Source organism: Pipistrellus hanaki (genome assembly GCF_964339955.1).
Source record: "Pipistrellus hanaki genome assembly, chromosome: 3".
NCBI classification, from domain to species: Eukaryota; Metazoa; Chordata; class Mammalia; order Chiroptera; family Vespertilionidae; genus Pipistrellus; species Pipistrellus hanaki.
Genome location: NC_140505.1, coordinates 177857611 through 177884100, shown reverse-complemented (window position 1 = coordinate 177884100; position 26490 = coordinate 177857611). Strand labels below are relative to the sequence as shown.

At 39.0% G+C, this 26490-nt stretch overlaps 1 protein-coding gene across 1 annotated transcript; it reads right to left on the bottom strand.

The window, feature by feature from the left end:
- Window positions 1–1641: 1641 nt before the first annotated feature.
- HSP90B1 (heat shock protein 90 beta family member 1) lies at window positions 1642–18964 on the bottom strand. Its single transcript, XM_084879652.1, has 18 exons — window positions 18756–18964; window positions 17631–17733; window positions 16797–16938; window positions 16142–16258; window positions 14793–15124; window positions 10445–10556; window positions 9939–10058; window positions 9296–9412; window positions 7116–7253; window positions 6955–7032; window positions 6789–6854; window positions 6035–6304; window positions 5525–5770; window positions 4939–5075; window positions 3116–3194; window positions 2874–3029; window positions 2432–2560; window positions 1642–1934 (listed from the first exon to the last, which is right to left on the bottom strand). Exons 1-18 carry the CDS (start codon window positions 18802–18804, stop codon window positions 1905–1907), a joined length of 2421 nt encoding a protein of 806 aa, XP_084735778.1. The 5' UTR covers window positions 18805–18964; the 3' UTR covers window positions 1642–1904.
- Between the last annotated feature and the right edge of the window lie 7526 nt (window positions 18965–26490).

Here is a 26490-nt window from a genome sequence, read left to right as displayed (position 1 = left end):
TCTTAAATCACATGCCAGAATAAACTCAAAATGGATTAAAGACTTAAGTGTAAAACTTGAAAACATAAAAATCCTAGAAGCAAACATAGGCAGTAAAATCTCAGACATTTTTCAGCAATATTTTTTCTGATATATCTCCTTGGGCAAGGAAAAGAAAAAGTAAACAAATGGGACTGCCTTTGTAAAACAGATTTTACACAGCAAAGGAAACCATCAAGATAGATAATCCACTAAATGGGAGGACATATTTGCCAGTGATACATCTGACAAGATTGATTTCCAAAATACATAATACAACTCAACAAAGGAAGACAATACAATTAAAAAATGGGCAGAGGACCTGAACAGAGATTTCTCCAAAAAGTACATTCAAATGGCCAAGAGACATGAAAGAATGCTCAATGTCACTAATCAGGGAGATGCAAATTAAAATGAGATATCGCCCTAACCAGTTTGGCTCAGTGGATAGAGCGTCGGCCTGCAGACTGAAAGGTCCCAGGTTTGATTTGGGCCAAGGGCATGTACTTGGTTGCAGGTACATCCCCAGGAGGTGTGCAGGAGGCAGCTGATTGATGTTTCTCAACAATGTTTCTCTCTCACTCCCTTCCACTCTGCAAAAAATAAAATATATTTTAAAAATAAAACGAAGTATCACTTCTCACCTATCACAATGGCTAGACTATCATCAATAAATCAACAACCAACCAGTGTTGGCGAAGATGTGAAGAAAAGAGTTGAACCCTCATGTACTGTTAGTGGGAATGTAGTCTAATGTAGACACTGGAAAGCAGTAATTACCTCAAAAAGTTAAAAATGGAACTGCTTCATGACCACTTCTGTGAATATACATAAGAAAACAGAAACACTAATTAGAAAAAATATATATTCATTGCAATGTCATTTACAATAGCCAAGATTTTGAAGCAGCCCAAGTGCCCATCAGATGAGCGGATAAGCTGTGGCATACACAATGGAATACTACTTGGCTGTAAAGAAGTACTAGTAGGAAATTTTACCTTTTGGGGCAGCGTGGATGGCCCTAGACTATGATGCTAAGTGAAACAAGCCAGTCAGAGAAAGTCAAATACCATAAGATTTCACTTGTGGAATCTAATGAACAAAATAGAAACATACTCATACAGGAAACAGACTGCCAACTGTCAGGCTTCTGAAGGGGGTTTAAGGGCTTGGTGGAAAAGGTGAAGGGATTAAGCAGACACAACAGGTATACTTGAAACCTACATAATTTGTTACCCAATACATTCAATAAACTTTAAAAATAAAGGACTGTTAATTAAATTGAAATACTTGAAGTGTGAACTTCTTTTGGTGTTGTATACATTCACATATTAGGTTTGTCTGATGTTCTTCTCATTAGGCTAAGGCTATTGATTTTTTGAAAGAATGCCAGAGGTGAAATGTCCTTATCACATTTTATAAAAGGATACATGACATCACTGGTGATACCAACCTCCATCACTCGGCTGCCAAGTGTCTATGCTATGAAGTCACTATTTCCCCTTTCCATACTCTGTTCTTTAGAAGACAGTCACAAAGCCCAGCCCACATACAAAAGAGGATGATCTTTTCTAACTATAAATGATTAACATTTTTTTTAATTAAAAAGGCAAGACACTGAAGTATTTGGGACCTTTTTTATTTTTATACACATGACAAGATTTTACACCAAGAATAGTCAGTTAAATAGTACAAATTTACATTCATGAGGAATGTTAAAAAAAAATTCAACTAAAAAAAACCCCTCTTTCGGTGACCCACGATTCAACATTTTACAGTGCAGGGGAGAAGGGAGCTGGGGAAAGCATCCAAAAGTCTCTCCAAAAAGAAATGACTTAAATTTCACATTCCCTCTCCACACAGGATCCAAATGGTGAGAGTGTAATTTACAATTCATCTTTTTCAGCTGTAGATTTCTGTGGAAATAAAAATCAGAAGACATTAAAAGCTAGCAGAAATAAAATCCTTAGCTCAGAAGGTTCATATGTGGAAAAACAATGAATGGGCCAAGCCTATTTCCATTATTCCGGCTGTAGACTAAAACCTTGCTAATCTGCAAAAAATTTTAGATAATTTAGAACCCACCAAAAGTCAATGGCCCCTGAACACAATAAAAATTTAAAACACCCTAATGTTACCATATAGTAAGGGAGAGGAAATGGCTAAGAGTATAGAAGCATTGTGGGCTACGGAAAAATCTGTTTAAAAACATCTCAAGAACGGATGACTAAAGGAATAAAAGGAGAGAGCAAAATATACACTTAAAAGAAAAAAAACGTTATTTGCTCCAGCTTTTGAATTTGCTATGAGATGCCTATTGGGGGCAGATCTCTGTAAGCCTGACTTCTTTATGATACACAGTCCTAAGTTTGCCAGAAATAAGAATGCAAGTCCCATTCTTGACTGGTCCTACCTCTGCTGTGTCATCTTCGTCTTCATCTGTTCCGGCATCCATGTCTTCGTCTTCATCTTCGTCTTGATCTGTGTCGTCTGTGGCATCATCTGTTGTTTCTTCAGGTTCTTCTTCAGGTTCTTCTTCGACCTAAGGGCAACATTTATGAGCTCATTAATGGATCTTTTTTCACTTAGCTCATTTAAATGTATAAGATCATAATTAATTTCACAATCCTCCAATTGGAGTTATCCATCCTAACAAACTGAGATTAAGACCAAAAAAAGAATATAAAAAGAGAATTTCTGTTTAATTTTTAGCATAGTGCATGACACTCGGCATTCAAACACTTAATTATTTCTAAAAAGTAGAGATTAGTCCAACTTCTGGTATATCACTTAATCCTGGGAAGCCTATTCTTAAAGAAAAATGAAGTCTATGTGGGAAGGTTGGGAATACAAACCTTTGCATCAAGGTCAATGTTTAAACTGAGGCGAAGCATTCTTTCTATTCTGTCTCCATATGCTTTCGTGTCTGGCAAAAGATATCCTGACCTCAGTGTTGCTGTTTCAAATAAGACTACGGCAAGATCTGAAACTGTCTTGTCATCTTCGTCTTCCTGAAATGGGAGAAATCACACTTGATTAAAAGGTACAGAGTACAGGTGTATTTAAGATGAAGGAGGATAGCTGTAGTGTGACTCACCTTAACTCGCCGAAGCATGTCTTTGATCAGTGGATGTCTGGGATTGATTTCAAATGTTTTCTTCTGGCTGGCATAGTAACTGTTAAGGGATAAAAAATGAACATTAACGTCCCAGCCGGCATAGCTTAATGGTTGAGCATAGACCACTGAATCCGGAAGTCATGGTTCAATTCCCGGTCACAGCACATGCCTAGGTTGTGGGCTCAATCCCCAGTGTGGGCTGTGCAGGAGGCAACCAACCAATGATTCTCATCACTGATGTTTCTATCTCTTCTCCCTTCCTTTCTCTGAAATCAATAAAATATATTTTTTTAAAAGAACATCAACAAACATCAGATTTTAGGGTCCATACATTTCCTTTTTTCTATTACCTTCATAATCACAGTGATCCATCTTGGAGAGATCAAAATATACTCTTACTGCTACATCATGCTTTACCTTTTTAAGGGGGATGGACATACTTAGATGAAAGAGTTAAATAAAGAGAACTACTTTATTTACTATTGTGTTCTAGACACTTGAATCCCAACACTGTTGAGTGGATGAACCAACTTAATGTCTTGTTCATCTCCACTAATTCATTCTCACTATCTTAACTGCAGCTCTGGTTCCCACAGAGTTCTGAGTTGTCTAGACAGACTGTGGGTGTGTGCAAATAACACAGTCTCCATGATGCCTTCACCAAACTGGTTCCATAAAAAATTAATCACTTCTTTTATTCAAGCTCAGTTCCAAATACTGAACATATCCTCACAATCTCTAGAATTTTACTGTGGGTGGTGACTGTCCTCTTTCCTATAGCTGCATGCTGAGAACAGGGAGGAACTACATCTGTCCCTGTCATGGTATACTCAGGATCTGTGCTGGGCTAGAAGATTATGACTTGATTTGTCATCCCGGCTAGTCTTAATGGCACAAAGACAGCAGTAATATCTACTTTAGATCTCATATGCTTGCAGAATGAAAAGTAACTTCCTGTTAATGAATGATTGAATGACTAACATGGTATTGCAATGGGATAAGGAAAAGCCTGTTCTCTTCACCTGACATTTATAATCTAGTCAGGGGACAAAACAAATAAGCAAGATAGCACCTTGGAATTTTATTATAAATACGTACTGATGAATTGTGCTAATTATGACATGTATATGCATATACATATTGTATTTACTTTTGGTACATTTGTAAGAAGAATCCTTAAGTTAGGCGTTGGGGAAAAAAGGATGACTAGGTAGCAAATAAGAAGCAACTCCAAGTATCATAAGAGAATAAAAGTAGGGAAAAGGCTATTTTCAAGGCCACTGCTGTGACAATAAAACACAAGCTTGAAATATCTATTTCTTAAAAATAAAAGGTACTAAAGATCCACTTACCTCCAATACCTGGACCTTGAGTTAAAAATACTTGTTAACTAATGGGTAATATTTTAGCTTTAATTTTGTGGGGCATACTACTTAGGTTAAAAAAAGACTTAGCTCTTTTTTGAGAAACACATAGTCATTGACCTCATCTGTAACTAAATCCAAAAATGTAAAAGAAGTCTAAATACCAAGTCAAGCATACAGTTTAATGGAAAAAAAAATAGTTTATGTGTAACAGGTTAAGAAAACTTGCACTTATATATAAAATACTATAAAGTATATCATGAGAGCTAGACCTTTTCTTTAGCAGTCTAATGTAGGAAGCATCCCTTTGTAAACTTGTTTTCTATCTAACATATAGTAGACACTTATAACACATTGAAGATAATGCTAGCTTCAGTATGGGAGGCTGGACAAGAGCGAACACTGTGGCAGAAACTTTCTCTTCCCAAGGACACTTACTTTGTAGAGATGTCCTTGCCGGTTTGGTACGCTTGAGCTTTCATGATTCTCTCCATGTTGCCAGACCATCCGTACTGGCTGGCCACGAGAGCACACGGAGACTCTGTCAGGCGCTGAGATACCACAGCCTTTTCAATCTGGCAATAAGAAACCAAAGTTAGATACCTATAAATATCAATAGTTAAAGTCATTTGATATTTGCATTTCAACTCTTCAAGGATTCATCTCTTAAGATCCTAAACATAGAGGCAGGCCATTAAAGTACCTCTCATTCATATTTGTAGAAGCCACTGTCATTTTATAATCTGAATTTTTCTGTCAGAAATACTTAAACATCAACTTTAAAAATATAGGAAAAAAACCAAGCACCTACATATGGAATAACCATTACTATCCTTTTAATTCTTTGCAGTTCCTAAATTTTAAGCTTGTCTTCCCAATAATTTAACCACAGTATTAAATGTTGTCTTGATAAGTTTTAATGGTTGCAAAGAAACCAGTTGCTAAGTGTAATTTGTTGGCAAAACAAAATTTTTAAAAATGCAAATACTAAAATTTTCACTCTTTCTAATTTCCACAAGAATACCTTGTCCTTGAGGGCTTTATCTTTCATCCAATTGAGCAGAGGCTCAAATTCTTTCTCAAGTGCTTCACGGTTCTCCTTAGTTTTCTCACTTTCATCAAACTTCACTCCTTCCTTGGCAACATTCTGGAACCTCTTCCCATCAAACTCAGGAAGAGCCTGAATGCAGTATTCGTCCACCGGTTCTGTGAGATAAATCACTTCATAGCCCTTTTTCAGAAGTCTCTCAACAAATGGAGAAGATTCGGCCTACAAAATAAAGGCGACTTAAGTTTTCCAAATCTAGCCATGATATGTTAACGTTAGTGTTCATCCCAAAAGCTATGTTTATATATTACTAACAACCTCATTTGCAGGTAGAGAATTAAAGAGGTGCAGAGAATACAGTGACTGACCAGACCTCATACCTGCTACAGTTCAAAATTACATTTAAGTTTTCCTTTTTGTTCTCAAAACGTTGGCTGTAACTTCCAGCTACAAACCCTGATCCCTGACAGTTGGCATTCATCTCACCTCTTTCCTGCTGGACCCAGCCATGAAGTAGATTTTGTCCTGTTTCTCCTTCATTCTTTCCACATACTGGTCTAGACTAGTAATGTCACTTGCATGATGAGAAGACTGGAATCTAAGAAGTTTAGCAAGACGTGTTCGATTTGAGTGGTCTTCAATCACACCAAGCTTGATGTTGGTACCAAATTCTTTCCAAAAAGTATCATTGTATTTCTCATCAGCAATCTTTTTGATCATGTCCAGAGTTTTACGGACAAGCTTCTTTCGAATCACCTAAACAAAATTAAAGAATAACTGATTAGAGGACATCATCTCAACACTAGATGTAAAGTAGCAGGCAAAAGATACAAAGGCAGGGCACTGTTCTAGCTGTTTATCAAGAAGCAGGGCATGATGAGCAATCCTATGCTGGACTAATCAGAAACTTTAATGTTTATATTCTATCTTTAGACTAGGCAGAGAGTGTGTGCGTGTGTGTGTGTGTGTATGTATGTGTTCACTATGTAATTATATATATATGTGTGTGTATATATGTATGTGTTCACTATGTAATTCTTTTGATATATGTTTGAAGTTTTTTTTGTATTGCATAATGGGGGAAAATAAGATTCTCAGGATTTGAGAATTCCAGAATAAAATTAAATTCACCTGGATAACCAAAGACTAGTTTCAAAATCTGGTAACTCTATTAATGGAAACTGTCCTTGGTGGCCCAATCGAAGAGCAAAGCAGCCAGCCTCTTCCCAGAGGTACTCACCTTAAGCAGCTTATGTTGCTGAAGAGTCTCACGGGACACGTTCAAGGGGAGATCATCTGAATCCACCTACATGTGATAAAAGGAAGTTCAGTGAGCAATAAAAACACTGGAAAAAGATACACCAAACAACAATAATCCCCCCTTCTCTCAATCTTCAGATACTTACAACGCCTTTAACAAAATTAAGGTACTTGGGCATCATATCATGGAAGTCGTCAGTGATGAACACTCGGCGCACATACAGCTAAGCAGAGACAATAAAAAGGTTACTTTGGGGAAATTGTACTTTCAAAGTTAAAATTCTATTTACATTACTTAAAAACCCACCTTAATGTAATCACTCTTCTTAGATCCATATTCGTCAAACAGACCACGTGGAGCCGAAGTAGGAACGAATAAAATTGACTTGAAGGTAACTTCCCCTTCAGCAGTGAAGTGGATATAAGCCATAGGGTCATCGCTTTCCTATGGAAAGTTGGTACTTCATTATGCAAAAAGCATACAAAATGGTGGTACAAAGGCTAAGTAATTTATTATGTGGCACAGTCCAGTTTAGCACTTAACAATAAAGTTCCTGCCTGGCTGGGGTGGCTCAGTGGCTGATCATCAACTTATGAACCAGGAAGTCAGGGTTCAATTCCCAGTCAGAACCCCAGTAGGGGGCATGCAGAAGGCAGCTGATCAATGATTCTCTCATCACTGATGTTTCTGTCTCTCCCTCTCCCTCTCCGAAATCAATAAAAATATATATTTTTAAAAAATCCCCTTATCAAAAGGGGGTGGGGAGGGTCTGGAGGGAAAAAGAAGCAACTAAGACAACATGATTGTTTTGATGGTGACTGTCACTAACATTATTCCTAAACTCAGGAAGGTTCCACTTGTGAGAGAGAAAAATCATACAATAATTCATGAGTGTACCGGCCAACCATAGAAAGTACGCAGGCACAGATTTTTTCCAGGGAAATTGGACTATAGCAGTAGATATATAAGAGGTATATAAATAGCTACAAAAGTGTAAAAACAGAAATTCTCTAGATTGCATTATCCATTAATGTATCCACATGTGGCTATTCCAAACTGAGATGTGATTAATGATAAGTGTAAAATATACAAACAGACTTTGAAGACACAGTACAAGAAAATCCTGAAAAGTAAATTACAATTTTTTATATTGTACATGTTGAACTAATAGTATTTTGGGTATGTTGGGTTAAATAAAATGTATTAACAACTAACCTCATTTGTTTCAACTTAAAAAAAAAAAAGTGGCTTCTAAAAATATCCTATGTAATAAAAGGCTAATACGCAAATCGACTGAATGGTGGAACGACCAGTCACTATGATGCACACTGACCACCAGGGGACAGACACTCAACTCTCAGGAGCTGCCCCTGGTGGTCAGTGAGTTCCCACAGGGGGAGTGCAACTCAGCCAGAAGCCTGGCTACAGGCTGGTGAAGGCAGTGGCAGTTACAGGAGCCTCTCCCGCCTCCAAGGCAGCACTCAGGCTCCTGAACTGTGAGATGGCGCAGGCCAGGCTGAGGGAGACCTCCCCTTCTGAGTGCACCAATTTTGTGCACCAGGCCTCTAGTGTAAGATAATAGTATTGACTTACAATTGTGTATATTTTTAATACACAATTGCCCTAGATGAAGTACCTTTATATACACAGGACTTTAGAGAACCAAGGGAAAGTTTTTAGTTTTTAAGGGATGGTTGGATGTTAATGTTAAGGAAAACAAAGGTTAGGTAACAAATCAATAAATGGAATAAAGCAGTGGGTTGGCAAACTCATTAGTCAACAGAGCCAAATATCAACAGTACAACCACTGAAATTTCTTTTGAGAGCCAAATTTTTTAAACTTAAACTGTATAGGTAGGTACATTGTTATTAACTTAATTAGGGTACTCCTAAGCTAGCCTTTGCTAAAAACTCAGGGGCCAAAGAGCAGCAGGTGGCTCACGAGCCACAGTTAGCCGACCACTGGAATAAAGAGTAAAGGACAATACAATCATAGAATATTAAGTATTCTATCTAGCTATGCTAAATAAGTGCATTAAACTATTCTATTTTGTACAAATGTGGTTTGGGAAAACATTAACATGGAACATTCTTAATCTCTGCTAGCTTTGGATTAAGAGTTACAAGAAGGGATTAATAAAAGAAAAAACAGAGTCAGTAATTATTCCTGCCTAGGCATGCGATGACCTCACACTAATTATTTGATGTTGTTGTAAACACTCTCTTTAAAGAATTAGTTAAAAGCCACTCAATAACACAACTTTGTTTTATGGTATCTATAGTAGAAACCAAACATGTACTCATGGAGGTATATATTTTTTCTAGAACACAGACCTCTTGGCAACCTGGTGAAGCCTACAGATTTCTTCTCAGAGTAATTTTTTTAATGCATAACATAAAGGAAATCAATTGTAAAGTAGTTATAAATTGTTTTAAACTTATTTTGGAATTTAATACCTTTTTATCACATTTTTCTAAATATTTACCTTTGAAAATGATTTGTAGAAAGCTTTATATTCATCTTCTTCTACTTCTTTTGATGGTCTCTGCCATATTGGTTTGATATCATTCATAAGTTCCCAATCCCAGACAGTTTTTTCAACCTGAAGTTAACAGTATTTAATTAGTCTCTCCCAGCAGTTACACTAGTGAAAACCATAGCTTTAGGACATTTCAAAAGAGAACAAGGAAGGAACAAAGGATACCCCTAATCTAGTATGGTTCCTGCCAATTATATAAAAAATTAAAATAAAATAAAAAAGGGTTTCTCAACAAAAATTGATATTTAATATAAAAAGACAACTGGTTATCATTATAATTAAAAAGCCAATATTTCATTATTTTTAGCTAAAATGTTCTTAAAATGTTTTGAAACTAAAAGAACATACATATTACATATTTCCTGACTTATAGAAATCCAATATCTTAAATATTCCTCAAAACCCACCACAACTTCTACCTACTCTGCTTCCTGAGTAGGCCAGAGAACTACTTTTATAGTTAATACCTACATGACAAAAGATGCAGAAGGCTTTTTAAAGATTTTGAAATTCAAAACGTGTAAGCCACCAGTCCTGAGCAATATATAGAAGTCAGAAAACTCATAAAAATGAGCTCTTTGGCACTTACTTTTTTAGTTTTTGGTTTCTTTTCTTCTTCTTCTTCTTCTACTGCAGCTTCATCATCAGATTCTTCTTTTTCTTCTTTTGCTGCTTCTTCTTCTTCCATGGGTTCCTCAACAGTTTCAGTCTGTTGAAGTAGAAAGTAGAATTATGGTTAAACTTATTTCTTTAAAGATTTGGATTTCATCTGTCGAATATAAAACAAAAGGACAACTAAAAAAAAATAGGTCTTCTGTGAGGAAACCCAAATACCTGAACTGGAAAACAAACCATATTTAGCTTTCTTTAAATATTAAATACTAGAGGCCAGAAGCCCAAATTCATGCAAGAGTAGCCATCCTTCCCCCAGCTGCTGGCACCAGCTTCCCTCTGGCACCCAGGACCCAGCTTCCCTTGCAGTTCCGGCTTTGTCTCAAAGGACGTCTTGTCTAATTAGCATATTACACTTCTATTATTACAAATTAAAAAATGTGCAAAGGTGATACATATAAATTTTTAGCAATATAGATTTACCTTGCTGCTCCATACATAAATAGGAAAGTTTATGAACTGTGAGTACTTTTTGACGAGATTTTTAATTGTATCTAATTCAAGGTAATCAGATGCTTCTTCTTTTAAAACAAGGCTGCAAGGGAAAAAAAGACATTTACAGGCACATCCATGGTTTAAAAGACTTGATTATAAATTTGCCTTCTTGGTAATTCTGTTTAATCCAAGATATCCTCTCTACTAAAGAAATATTAAGAACTTTCATCACCAATAAGGGTTTGTGAGCAAATACATCAAATATGGTTATGATAAAAAACAACAACAAAAACCTTCCTTGCAATCCCAAGTGGAGAATAACCTTAGTTCTAAGTATGAAAATGAAAATGTTCCCAACCTTCTAAATATATTGGGTTTCTCCATTTGTAAAACTGAAATCTTAGGATAGCTCCAGGCAAGAAAACATTCTAGAGAAAAGTGGAATTATATACATTCTAAAAGTTAGTCTAGAAATCAAGTGATTATTATAGATAGCAAAGCCCTAATAAAAATGTTCCTTTAAAAAACTAGAAAATTAACCTGAATTATTGTTATATCTGCACCATCCAAAACAGTAGCCATCAGTCAAATATAAGTATTCAAATAAAATGTGAAGTTGGTCTTCAGTTGCACCGCCACATTCCAAGTAGTTAGTAATTTACATGTGGGCAGAATATTTCCACCAGAGTTCTACTGGACACCCTGGCTTAGCTAAATCCAATACAGAAAATTGTATTGGCACTTACTGCCCGCTCTGCAAACCCTTCCCTCAATCCACCAAAAACAAATTATCACAACATATTCTCAGACACAGCAGACAGCCCATATCTTGATGTTCGTGCCCCCAATAAAAATGAGGTCACAAAGTCTTTGGTCTTAGAGCAGAGTATCTTAGAGCTGCTGAGTTGGGGAAAGAGTTCAATTTTGGATGCAAGCAGAAGCTGATGGTTTGACATCTTAGTGATACTTAAATGGCAATTAGATATATAAACAGACCATTAGTGAGATCTTAACCAGAGTCAACGAACTGTGTATGGCTGACGCCCACATAAGAAATTTTATTGGGCCCTAGCTGGTTTGGCTCAGTGGATAGAGCATTGGCCTACAGAATGAAGGGTCCCAGGTTCAATTCCAGTCAATGGCACATGCCTGGATTTCGGGCTCAATTCCCAGTGTGGGGCGTGCAGGAGGCAGCCAATCAAGGATTCCCTCTCATCATTGATGTTTCTATCTCTCTCTCCCTTCCTCTCTGAAATCAATAGAAATAAAATATCCAATTATCTTTAAAAATTTTTTTATTGGGACACAACCTCATCATATGTTGTCCATGGTTGCTGTCAGGGACAATAGCAGTTGAGACATGTGATAAATCCTATGATTGAAAGGTTAAATTATCTACTAGCTGGCCCTTTAAGAATTAAATAAGGAACATAAGGATAATGAGAGAAAAGGGCTCAAACTTAGCTTTTAAAGAAAGAGAACATCAATATTCAAGAAATGGGCAAAGGAAATGGGCAAAAAAAAAGATTTGTAGGGTCATGGAAGCTAGGTAAGTGGACAGTCTTAAGAAGTGTGTAGCAGAAAACCAGTTCTGTAGACTATACCACAGAAAAACTAAGAAAAAAAAGACAATCTGCTGAAACCGGTTTGGCTCAGTGGATAAAGTGTTAGTCTGCGGACTGAAAGGTCCTAGGTTCGATTCCGGTCAAGGGCATGTACATTGGTTGTGGCACATCCCTGGTGGGAGGTATGCAGGAGGCAGCTGGTCGATGATTCTCCCTCATCAATGTTTCTGGCTATCTATCTCTTTCCCTTCCTCTCTGTGAAAAATCAATAAAATATATTAAAAAAAAAAGAGAGAGAGACAATCTATTGATGGGGAGCATTGTCATTAAAAAAATCCCTAAATCCACTGGATTTAGCAACAAGGATTACTGGTAAATTACTTCAATGGAAAGGCATGACAAAAGGTGAAGTAGCAGCAAAGGAAGTGTACTTTTTCTTTTAATAAATTATGTTTTTTTCCTTTTACTTTAAAAAAATAATTTCTTATTTATATTTCAGAGAGAAAGAGGGAGAGATAGAAACATCAATGATGAGAGCAAATCATTGATCAGCTGCTTCCTGCATGCCCCCCACTGGGGATTAAGCCAGCAACCGGAGCATGTGCCCTTGACCAGAATCGAACCCGGGACCCTTCAGTCCGCAGGCTGCTGCTCTATCCACTGAGCCAAATCGGCTAGGGCCAAGTGTACTTCTTTAAGCTCAGCTGTGGGGGGGGGGGGGGGGGGGGGGGTAGAGAAATAGTGTGCCTGAAAGAGGATGGCACCACCTGCCTTCATCCTACCCCAGAGACCAGGACATGCTCACACTTTGATGGGAAAGAGGGCGGTGTGTGGGTAAGGCTGACTTTAAAAGATGGGGTAGCAATTAACTTATGCTATTCTCTAAGGAGGTAAGATGAGAGATCACAGTGACTAGCTTTAGGGGGAAAACGTAGAATACCACTTTCATTGTGATATTTCATGATCTCATTTAATCCTTACAAAATTTCCCTTAAGGGTACAGCAGAGGCTAATTTAAAGTATTAACAGAGATGAAGTCCTGGATATAGGGCAGGATTTTGACCTTGTCACTTCCCGGACTTCACTCTCCATTTTCTTTGGCCACTCTACACTTTCAGTTCCTCAAAGAGGCTTGTCTCTGAAACTTTCAACATGCTGTGCTTGCTTCCTGGAATACTTGAACTTATCACTATTTCACAAAGGCCTTCTGGTCAGGGAGGTGTCCCTTAGCTTCTTTTCTAGCATTTGCCACTCTGAAATGACTTCAATGTTTTTCCCGCTTAACTAGAATGAACCATGTGACAGCAGGGACCACACCTGTCTTATTCTCTGATACTAGCAAGTAATAGGCATTCAAATGAGTATCTGTTGAGTGATGGTGAGGTAGGAAGACTTGAAGGAAAAGGCAATTTTGCCCAGGGAAAGCAGAACCTGTTGTAAAGTTTCACTTACTTATCAAGCATCCATGGGACTTGCATAAAACTGCTCTGATTACCTCATTCATACAAATATTTACTTGTCAAGTGTTAGGGAACAGAGCAGTCAACAAAATGTTTGCTTTCATAAAGCTTACATGTAGGCAATCTTGCCTCTCTCCCAGCACTTTAAGACATCAGCATCTCCTGGGACATCATTTTCTAGCTTTTTCTAGTTCAGAGATGTGATTACCTAACACTCTAACACCTAATGAGAGAGGGCTCTGGGGTATGACTATTAGTGATGCCTCCTAATGAGACTAGGAGGTATCAATGTTAATAACAAAGGCAGGGACAGGTAAATTGGGATGAATAAATTAGTAAAAGTACTGAACTGCAGTCCTCTAATTAGCCTTCATTAAAAGAACATCTGTGACCATGCAGACAGGAAATGATACCTTTTGGGATGAAGAAAATTGGTCAAAATTATAAGATATGCTTTTTTCCTACTTGAATAGTTAATGTTAAGGAAATTGAAAACTGAATAAGGGGAAAAAAGTGAGACTTCAGGCACATAACATGTGAGAAATATTGTTCTATTCTAGAAACTTGCAGGACTGGGTAAGTCTACTGACCTTTAGAAAAAAGCTGCCCTGTCTACTCCACTGTGATGGAACCAAGTGATACAGGCGTAAGACTTGCCTCATCTACACCAACAATAGTTATTGGCTTAAAATGAATTCAAAATCAATCATTTCTAATTATCCTCAAATGAGACTACAACCCAGAATAAATAAAAGTACTGAGATGCAGCCCTCTAATTAGCCTTCATTAAAAGAAGTGACCAGGAAGACAGCAAATGTTGCCTGGATTATCTTTACAATAGGCTCTGCTTTCCCTGGGCAAAATATTTTAATGGTCACCCAAGGAGTCTCTCTCATCCAGTCCTGCCATCCTTCAGAAGACTTTAATCCTGTGAACACGCTGTTCCTCCACCCCTTTATCCATGATGCTCTACAGACTGAATCTTAGTCTTGCTTCCCTGAACACCTGGACCAAGCCATTGCTCTGAGGCCTCATCAGCCTTCGCCTCTGGAAGGGCTAACCCTTCCTACTTTATGTCCCACACGTACAGCAGCCATTACAGCTGTGTTCGGTCCTCAGACATTTCTTCAAGTGATGAGAACAATTCAATTTCCTCATTTTATAGGCAAGGAAATTATTGGTTCAGAATAAGCCATTTGCCTAGAGAGCCTGAACTGGCGAGTCAAGATCCTCATTAGGACTATCAATTATTTATTCTTCTTCTTCTAATTATAATTATTATTATTATTATGAAGAATTAGTAACACTCACGTAATTGTCGTTCCCCGGCCTAGAGTGTTTCCTCTTGGGTCAGCAATTACAGAAAATTCATTGGAGTCAGATTCCCAGATGTGCTGGGTATCGTTGTTGTGTTTCGATGTGACAATAACCTTATCTGCCACAAGGAAGGCCGAGTAGAAACCGACACCAAACTGGCCAATCAATTCAGAAGTTGACTGGCCATCGTCTTGCGCCTCAGTCATTTTGTTTAAAAACTCGCTTGTCCCCGATTTGGCTATGGTACCAAGGTTTTTCACCAACTCTTCCCTGGTCATTCCTACACCGGTGTCTGTGACATGTAGCAGGTTCTTCTCCTTGTCACACTAAAGGAAAGACAAAGACAAGATAATTATATTTGTTTAATACTAATGGTATGACAAGTAAATACTGAGCTATTATTGAAAAATTCTCAGCTTTGGGCAACATCAATTCCAAAACAGAAAACCAAATTGAGATATTTTCCTCCATATTCTTTTATGGGCTTTTCAGAAAATGCACATATTAAGTATAAGCATCTTTCTTTACAGAGAATAATTTTAAGTTTAGTGTGTTTGAGAAAGTATCAATATAAAGAAAGCAGAGGCAGACTAAACAAAACAAGTTATTTTTTAAAAAATATTCAAGAATAAAATTTTATGTTTTGCTTATTTCTTTGGTAGAAAATAAAAATCTAAAACTTGAATGACTTCTGGGTTTAGAATTTGTGGTGATCAATATTTTAATTGAATATTTCCAACTCTCTGCCTTCTGGGAACGTAACAGGAATATGCTTCCTCTATTTATGGCTGGGTGATGCCATATGACTAGTTCTGGCCAATAAGTTGCAACTAGGAGTGTGGCTTTCAGTGTGGAGCCTTTAACTGATGTAAGACCCTCCAAGCTTTTACACCATGGCAACCAGCTACACTCCAGATGGCTGCTCTATCAGCCTGTGTCAGGGAGTGAAGAGGATATAAAGCAAAGGCCACAGGCAGCATGTGGCTGATTTAAGCCAGAGGATAGCAAACCTTTTTTGTAAAAGGGCCAGAGAGTAAATATTTTAGGCTTTATGGGCCATATGACCTCTGTCACAACTACTACTGCACTCTACCATGCAGCACAAAAGCAGTCATGGATAAAATAGAGGCAGGCATGGAAATGTTCTGATAAAACTTTATTTATAAAAACAGGCAGCAGGTTGGACTTGGCCCATAAGCCATATTTTGCTGACCCCTAACTTAATTCCCTGAGATTTGGGGGAGTATTTGTTACTGCAGCATAACCTAGTCTATCTTGACCATTACAGGTTCTCTGTCACTAAGGTTTCTTTTTATTTTAAAAGGAAATTGTTTTAAGCTTACCTTAATTTTTACTGTTAGTTCCTCATTTCCAGAAAGGGCATTTTCATCTGTCAGTGATATTAGCCTTATTTTATCTAAAGCATCAGAAGCATTTGAAATCAGTTCTCTCAGGAAAATCTAAATGAAGGCCAGATTTAATACAGTAAGATTAGGCTCAAAATACACAAGACATTGGATTTAATGTCAGACTCATTTTATTTCTCCTCTGTACTCTAAAAAAGCACTTTATGTAAAGAGGTGGCTTTAGTCTCTTGGTAAAAGGAGGTACTGCTCTTTACACAAAAGACTGTAGCAACTAGAAGGGATATCTGAATTGGTTAAGAGCAGTAATGCCATTCTACTAGTGATCTTTAGGTACGAAATGCATGAAGCTTGGTTAGCAATGGTCCTGAACGACTCACAACTGTTTAGCAGGCCATGAACATTTTTGGAGGGGAAAGAAAAAGAAGGCAAAATGCCTAACAACCTCCCATCCCCCATAACACCCCCCCCCCACTCTCCCCACACACTGTATCTAGTAGCAATTCTTGTATATACACTACAGGGAATTGAAATCTTACTACTTATTTGGAATCACTAAGTACACTTACTATGAAAGTAAACAAGTGTGCTACCATACAGAGAAAAATAATTACCCTAGCCACATGTTGCTTACCTCCTTATTTTTATACAATGAATTGATGATAAGTTTCATCATTCTGTTAACTTCAGCTTGGAAGGCAAACTTTTCTGATTTCTCTCTAAGTTCTCTTATTTGGGATGCATTTAATCCATCCAACTGAATAGCTTCTTCTTCTCTAAAAAGTAAATTTGATAAGCAAATAAGCATTGCTTAGTTCCCTCCAAAACTGTATGATCTGTGCTGAGAGCACAGGAGTCTCTTAAGATGGTCTCAAGGGTTAAAAGGGTAAATTGGCAACATTTATAAAATGTTACTAATCTACCATCGCATTATGATTTTACCACAGTAAGAGGTTACCTTTAACATTGCATTGGAAATACTCAGATCTTAAAAATGTCACACACACACAAAAAATAAACCCAATATTCCTCTACTCAATAGCAGTCATACACATGTATGTTCCCTCACACGTGGAACCACCCTTTGCCCAGGGAAGCCTGGCCTCTACAGGTCTACAAAAGTAAGTCCTGGGAGGACACATTTCAAAACACGGTTCAATGGACAGAAATCCTCTTTTTAAAATTACTAAGGACGCCCTGAGGACAAAATCAACTAAATGTCTTTCCTAAATTCCTAAGGATCTAGTGCTAGTGTTCTGCAATATAGTTATCAAAATAATTTTCAAAGGCATTCATTCAAGTTGGACCATTCTTAGGGGCCGGTTAAGGAAATACCCATGCGTGCACATGCTTGATACATTTCCTCTGAGCATTTTTTTTAGCTACTTAAATTTTGGAAATACAAAGGAAGCCACAGTTTTCCAGGGTTCAGAAGGGCTTACACAGGCAGTTATAGATGAACACAAACCTCTGTACTACTTCATCATCTGTCCTTGAGCCTTCTCTACTTTTACCCAGGTCCTCTTCCACGGTGCCATCCACATCGACTTCATCATCAGCTCGGACTGACCCTGAAGGAAGATTGAACACACACACACACACACAAAAATAATAATAAAAAAAATCTCTTAAAACACCGATGCTTCACATACTTCTCAGAGGGAAAATAAAAAAGGATAGGCGTTGCAAAATTCAGCTGTTAAACGCGGGAGATGGGGATGGGAGAATGGAGACCCACAGGTTTAAATAGCCAATGTAAACCCAAGTCTGCCTATTTCTTATTTAAGTTCAAATCCCGAGGTTCCCCAGGAGATGCTGAACCTCGGGGGCTGCCATCCCTTCCAAGGAGGCTCCCTCGACCCTTTGTAACTTAGCGGATTTGATCCCGGGACCCTTCCACATGCACACGTATTGCGAGCAGGCCAGGACAAGGCCTCAAAACTGGCCATGCCAAACAAAACCCGGGCCTGCGAAACCACAGGTCAGAGTACAGGCAGGATTCTGTGCAAACTCTGGCGGGGGGAACCGACATGGGGCCCGGGGGCCTGAGAAGGGGAAGAGCTGGAAGGAGCTGGAGCACAAGTGAATCCAACACTGTGACCCAGGACCTCACGCTTCCCAGACCAGACACAAGAAAGGAAAGGCGCGATCTCGAGGAGTCGGAAAACATGGATTTTTTTTTTTTTTTGGGGGGGGGGTCCAGGAGCTCAGACCAAAGGTTGAGGCGTGGGCAAAAGTCCTCCCGATGGAGCCCCAGCCATGCTCTCGGGGGAGCGAGAGCTCGAGAGAGGGCCCCCCCCCCCCCCCCCCCTGCGAGATGGCTGAGCTCTGCAGGCCGCCACCAGGAGATCTGCACGGGATTTAAATAACTCCGTCCTCTCTCTCTCTCGCTCTCTCTTTTTTTTTTCTTTCCAGCGAAGCAAGAGTAAACGGAAAGTCCCCAAGCCTCTTTCGAGGAAAGGCGATGGTCCCGTAGGTGCAGCGCAGACCCGGTGTTAGGGTCCCCCTCCCAGGCTCAACGCCCCAAGAATCTTCGAGAAGAGGAGGGGGAGGGGGGGCGCTCCAGGGTGCCCTCTCCTCCGGGATCACTCACCGAAGGTCAGCAGGACGCAGCAGAGGCCCAGCACCCACAGGGCCCTCATGGCGCGCGGCCGGGGAGAGAGTCTCAAGTCTCCTTGAATCGCAGGAGCCGCCTCCGCCCCGCCACCCCAAGGCTCAGATCCTCACACCTCGCGCCGCGCGGTCCGCCCACTACCCCCCAAGCGTGTCCGGCCGCTTTTCACCCCACGTCTCGAGGGCGGGGGACGGGAAACACGAACCCACCAATCGCGCCGCACCACGCACTCTCTACACCCAATGGGGACGCGTGGGGGGGACCGCAGTCCACCAATCGGAGCGGTCCAGGTGCGGTTCCCCATGCCCGAAGCGTGGCTCCTCCCGATTGGTCACCCTGAGCCTCTTTGCTCCAATCAGATGGCTCCGCGGGCCCCTCTCACGCGGGCCCGCCCCTTTTGCCTGGGAAGCTTTGGCCTCTTTGAAGGGGAGGGGGGGATGGAGGGGAGCAGGGGGACATAAACGTCGGGTCAGAACACATCCCTCTTTTGGGAGAGGTCGCAGAGGAACTACTTCCGGATCCTGGAGAGCGTTTCTTCCGTGACCAGGGGAACGGTAGCCGGGGCAACGCGTTCTTCAGCTTGTTCCCCTATCTTCGCGTGGGGTCATGCTGGGAGGATCCCAGGGCGACTCTTTTCTGTCAGCTTTCTATGTGGCAGTGCATCTCGGAAAAGAGAAACACCCGAGAGGCTGAAAATCCCAAGAGTGCTTTTAGATGGAGGGGATGGAGGAGGTGGTGTGTGTGTGTGTGTGTGTGTGTGTGTGTGTGTGTGTGTGTGCGTGTGCGTGTGTGTGTGTGTGTATGTGAGCCACTATAGTTCCCGGCATGCAACGTACTGGGGGTACACCGCATTGAACACTGGGAATCGTAGTCTTTGACCAGCAGCTTAGTTTGGCCTTTTCTTCTGCATTTCCCCAGCTTGTCTGGACGTGAAGTCTGCGCTGCGTGACTTAGAATTTATATATTTTGTTCTAATTGCAGTAGCTGACAGCTTTAAGAAGCGGGACTAAAAAGCCGCCATGCCTGGGCTAAGGCCACGTTGTGTTAGGCGAGTCAGCCTCTCTGGCTGGGTCTGGATTCCGCCTCTGACTCGGAGACGCGCGTTTCCGAGAAAAGTGGCTTCTTGTGAGTCACTTGGGCAGCCTGAGGCTTCGCTTCCTCTGCTTTTTCCGCTGCCGGAATCCCGAAGCCTCCCTAATTTGGCTTACAGAAAAGAGTAGTGGGCTTTCTTTTTTTTTTTTTTATAATGGAAATTGCGAGCAACTTTGATGCCCTGGGCTTGCTCCTAAAGTTGGCCCTAATCTTGCTGTAAATCCGGAGAATGTTGCAAAGTCCGGTCTAGCACAGGAAAGAAAAAAAACAACAAAAAACCCCCCACAAAACCTCTTACTTTAACAGGGGCAGGAGGATACACCTGCAGGTATTTGAAAGCAAAACCCGTGGGGCTGCAAATGAGAAACGGAGTGTAACTTTGTAACTTCATAGAAATACCCAGCAGCGTCCAGAAGGACATGCAACACCAGGTGTCTTTCCTGCGACGGAAGTCCCTCGCACTCAGCTTGCGCCTTTGGACTTATTTTCTGTCTCTTTAACCTAGTCTTTAGGTACCCCTCACCCACCCTCCCTCTCTGCGTTTCCAACAAAAACACTCCCTTCCTTATTGCTAGGAAAATGGACCTTCAAATTTGTTTTCAGATAATCATCCAAATTCCTGAAGACAAGCTTTCCAGTGATAGTCTATCATAATCTTTTATAACTTCCCTTATTTAGGTTTGTCAGTCTTACTTCTGTGGTTGGTGTGTACACATTGTGGTGGTGCCTTATTTACATCTGCCCAAAAAGGTAATTTATTATTAGTAAGCAAAAGGTAATTTACAAAGCTTTTTTAAATGCCTCTGTGCTTGCATCTTTTTTTTTTTTTTAAAGAGGATACGAGGGTGTGAATTATTAATACATTCAGAAATCTCAGAATTGCATTTTTGTATGTTTTAGCTCTTGTTTAATTAACAACTTTTTTTTGAAGATTTAATTGGCTTTATTTGGCAATGCATGAATTGGGCAGCATCTCATCTTGCAATTCAAAGGGGCTCCCTCTTGTTTACTTTTTGTATTTTGAAAAAAAAGATGAGTTTCTTCACTTTTCTACATTTCACAGCTCAACTTCTTTACATTTTTCTCTAGCTCTGAACAAGTAAGCAACCCGTTCTGAAACTGCAGATGCCATTGTAACGTTCAGTGGGTAATTCATGTTGCACCTGAAGGGAACTGAGAATGAGACATGCCCTCCAAATAGACCCATTGTTTGAAGCTATACTTTTCTGCAGGTGATGGTGGAATTTATGAGGCAGACAACACAAGACAGTAGGCTGGCCGAAGAAGATGGCCAGCTGTTTTCTGGCTCAGCTCTGCCCCTTTAAGACAGGATCCCTAGCTGAACATCCTGTAAAAGAAATGGGCAGCTTACTCAGTACCCAGCCTTCCTGTTTATCACCTATTCTCTCCACCTCTTCGGACTCTATTTTATCGTCAGTACCTATCCTTTTTATTTTTTATTTAAAAAATATATTTTATTGATTTTTTACAGAGAGGAAGGGAGAGGGATAGAGAGTTAGAAACATCGATGAGAGAGAAACATCAATCAGCTGCCTCCTGCACACCCCTTACTGGGGATGTGCCTGCAACCAAGGTACATGCCCTTGACCGGAATCAAACCTTCAGTCTGCAGGCCGATGCTCTAGCCACTGAGCGAAACCACAGAGGGCTAACATATATTTTTAAATTAAATTAGGATCACACAATAATGTTGTTTATAATTATCTTTTTCATTGCCAATATGCAATAAACATTATTAGAAATAAATATTTTTACCAGGTAACTTTTAATGAGTGCGCACTAATTCATGTCATGACTGTGTCATCATTATCCAGTTTAGTTTGTTACCTATTTTTAAAACATTATAAATATTGCTGCAATGAAAATCCTCAGAGATAAATCCTTATAGACAAATAGAATAAATTCTTAAAATTAGAATGCTTGGCAAAAATGTATGACTAGTTTGAAAAGGCTTTTTAAAAATATTTTTTCTATTGATTTCAGAGAGACAGAAAGAGATAAAACATCAATGATGAGAGAGAATCATTTATCGGCTGCTTCCTGCACCCCCCACCAGGAATCGAACAGTGACCATCTGGTTCATAGGTTGACGGCGATTGAGCCACACGGTTGGGCATTTGAAAAGGCATTCGATATATCTTCACAAATTACCCTCAAGGAAAGTTGTACCAATTTACATCCCCACTGATTTACATTTTAAGTATAAAACACTTTAAAGAGAAAGGAAAAGAAAAAGTACAGTTTTGGGCTGTCAGTAAAAATCACTCAAGTTAGATGCTGTGGACATTGGTGCTGGGAGTGGCAGGTGTGGCAGTTGAATATAGACATTTCTAAGCCTTCAAATATTGAGAGAAATTTCTGAAAAGGTTCAGAGGAACATTTGACCAGTTAATAGATATTCTCATAACTTTCAGTTAGAAAGTTCGGTAATAAATACAGTGATCTCACTGAGGCTGCAAACATTTGCAGGAGAGGTAATATTAACATTGACAATAACAACAGATAACCATAGGAATGGCCAACATTTCCTGAGGGCTTAGCATGTCTCTTGCAGATTCTGAAATATAAATTAAACAGGAATAACTTGCTTAAGAAAGCTGTTGGAAAGGATATTTCTTGACAAGAAGTTACCTTAGCATATTAAAAGAAAACTAATTTATATTTAATACATTTATTAGGAGCCTATTATGCAAAGTCTCATTAAGTCCTGCCACATGGGTGCAGTCATTTCCAGATTTCCAGCTGCAGGAGGTGTCAGACCTTGAGGCAGGGTTTCTATGACTCCAAAGCCAGGCTCAGCCTCGGGGAGTGTACCGACGATGTGGGCGGGGCCTCTGTGATGCTACTTGCTGCCATCGGGGGAGAAGGGGGGCGCCCAGGGACAGACTTTAATGACTTTGATTCCCTTGTGGGATGTTGGATCCTTTCAGTTCTAATTATGCCAAAAGAAAGCCAGTTTGGTACAAGTTTGTCTTACATGTCTCTCTAATAAGTACATGTCAATCTGTTTTTAATAAGGGAACTGTATCTAATGAGAATTTATTCACACTGTTTGCTTTCTAATGCATTTATTTTTATGACTACTATCTGTTTGTGGCATATGAGAAGGGTTTGCCACTTATGGTAATAATGAAAAGTTTCTAGGTTTTTTTTTTTTGTTTTTTTTTTACTTAAATTGTTTTAAAGAAAAATAAAAAGGTGTGTCCTACTTTTCTGTATTGTCTTTCCACTCAAAAACAACTCCTTCTTCCATTTAGGTCTGCTATGTTTTCTGTTTTTGTCTTCCCCACAGTTAATCCTCTCTTTCTTCAAAAGCTAGAAGGTTCTTTATGAGCTGGTGTGGAGCAAGGTATGGCAATTATTTTTTTTTCTTTAAAAATTTGATTATAGAATAATGTAGCTGTAGGTTACAGTCACTTTGAAAAACAGATGTGCCATAACTTTGCCACTCTAACACCGCTACTATATAGCATTTTAATTTTTTGTTTTTTCCTTATGTCATTTGTTCTAATCATGATGGTCAACATTCATTGAATGTTTAATAGACACTGTTCTTAGGATTTTGCATCTAATAACTTACTTAACTTCATTAACCATTTTATGATCTAGCTACTGTTATCTCTGTTTTGCAAATGAAGAAACTGAGGCTTTGTGAATTTAAGAAACTTACTGTAAGGACCTGAATCTTCTGAGCTTATACTCTTCACCTTTGTGCTGTTTCCCATAGTTAGCTGTGTTTTATTAACACTACGCTATTATGGCCTATATGTGTTTTTTTTCCTTTGCACTTAACCCTTACTTATGTTTTTCTCTTGCTATGTAGTTCTTAAATATTTTTAATAATTAACTTTATTTTGGTGTAATTTTCATAAAATAAAATGCGCTAATTTTAAGTGTTCAGTTGATAAGTTTTGATGAATGCCTATACTTCACCACCACTATAATTAAGACAGAACATCCATCGCATTAAAAAGTTCCCCTGTGACCCTTCCCAGTAATTTCTTCCCTCATCCTCTGTCACTATTTTAATATTTCTTTTGACTTCCTCTTTAACCTATGAGTTATTTAGAAATGTATGTTTAGTTTCCAAAATTTGTGAATTTTTTGGGGTATCTTTCTATAATCTGTTTCTAATTTAATTCCATTGTGGTTAGATAATATAATTTATGATTCCAATTTTTTTCCAGATTTGTTGAGTTTTTGATTTATGGCCTAGAATGGAGGTTGGAAATGTATTGTTTCAAAGGGCTGAATGGAAACTACTTTAGGTTTTGTGGGCTATTTGATCTCTGCCAACTTTGCTGATGTAGTATGAAATTCATAATATGAATGGGAGTGGCTATGTTCTAATAAAATATTCTTTATGAAAACAGTGGACAGGTGAGATTTGGCCATCAGGTTGTAGTTTGCTAACCCCTGGCTGAGAATATGGTCCTTGTTCTGTAGGCCCTTGAAAAGAATCTGTATTCTGTTGTCATTGGGTGGAATGTTCCAGAAATGTCAGTAAGGTAACATTGTTTGATAGTTTTTCTCAGATCTTTGATGTACTTGATGACTGTCGGTCTACTATTAATTACTGGGAGAGAAATGCTCAAATCTCTAATGATATTACTGGTCTGTTTCTCCTTTAATCTCTGCCAGTTTTTACGTTGTAAAATTTGAAGTACTTGTTATTAGGTGCATACTCTTAGGATTATTAAAACTTCTTGGTGGATTACTTTATGTGATGTCATTCTCTAGTAGCACTCTTGCCCTGAAGTCCACTTTTCCTGATGATAATATAGCTCCTCTACTTTACTTCTCTTGGGGATCACTCCTGTGTTGTCTAATATCTGAAAATAGCTATTTCATATATTTTATCCAATTTTCTAATTTTTTAGAGAGGGTAGGCATGCAGATGGAAGCAGAAGTCCCAAACTATCTTTGTAATAGATGCACAACCTGCCATCAGAGGTGGTGCTTTTAATCTCTTAGTTATTCCCTTAGTGACGACTGGTTTGCTTTCTTTCTTTTACTGTTTTTTTCTATTGTACAGAATGCAATGACTATCTTGGCCATAGCTTTTCATTATTTTGATTGGAGTGATTCCCAGAAAGTAGGATTGTTGAGTCAAAAATTATAAACACTCCAATATATTTTGAAGTATATCGCCATTTAGTTTCCAAATATACCTCCCAATAGCTTTCCAAAATCATCTGAGATATGTTTCATCAATATTTAGATAGCTATACTTGAAAAAAAATCTATAAATTGCTTATTCTTAAATTTCTTTGAATTCTAGAAATGTTGAATATGCTTTAAAAAAAATTTGACTTGAGAGAGAGAAACATTGATGTGAGACTGAAACATAAATCGGTTGCCTTCTGCTTGTGCTCATGACCAGGGAATGTGTCCTGATCAGTAATCAAACCCACAACCTTTTGGTGTATGGGATGATGTTTCAACCAACTGAGCCACACCAGCCAGGGCATTGAATATGCCTTTATATGTATTCTTTTTTTTTTATATATATATTTTATTGATTTTGTACAGAGAGGAAGGGAGAGAGATAGAGAGTTAGAAACATCGATGAGAGAGAGTCATCGATCAGCTGCCTCTTGCACACCCCTTACTGGGGATATGCCCGCAACCAAGGTACATGCCCTTGACCGGAATCAAACCCAGGACTTTTCAGTCCCCAAGCCGACGCTCTATCCATTGAGCCAAACCGGTTTTGGCTATATGTATTGTTGTATTGTTTTTTCTCTATTTGTATATTTTGCTTAATAGTGTACTAGGGTGTCAGTATTTTTCCTGGAATAAAGATAAATTTATTTGTGGCAAATATATTTTTTTAATAATATATTTTATTGATTTTTTCACAGAGAGGAAGAGAGAGGGATAGAGAGTTAGAAACATCGATGAGAGAGAATCATCGATCAGCTGCCTCTTGCACATCCCCTACTGGGGAAGTGCCCGCAACCAAGGTACATGCCCTTGACCGGAATCGAACCCGAGACCTTTCAGTCCGCAGGCTGATGCTCTATCCACTGAGCCAAACCGGTTCCGGCATGGCAAATATTTTTTATAGACTGTTTACCTTTTAAGTTTAAAAAAAAAATTGATTTTTTACAGAGAGGAAGGGAGAGGGATAGAGAGTCAGACACATCAATGACAGAGAAATATCAATCAGCTGCCTCCTGCACATGCCCCAAGGGGGATGTGCCCGCAAGCAAGGTACATGCCCTTGACTGGAATTGTACCTGTGACCCTTGAGTCCACAGGCCGATGCTCTCTCCACTGAGCCAAACTGGTTAGGGCGTCTTTTAAGTTTTTTAAAAAAATGCAACTGTATCGGTCAGTGTTTTCTTTTGTGATTTCTTCTACAGCTTGTAAATTTTGAAAGTCCTCTCCAGGTCTGATAAATATTTAATTATGCTTTTCTAATTTAAAAATTATATTATAATTTTTCATTCAGCAAATGAATGAGATTATGGATTTATTATTATTATTATTATTATTATTATTATTATTATTTATTTATTTATTTTTCTTCTTCCTCACTGAGCCAGAAAGAGAGGCAGGGAGACAGAGACCGCTACGGGTAACAGAAACTCCCTTT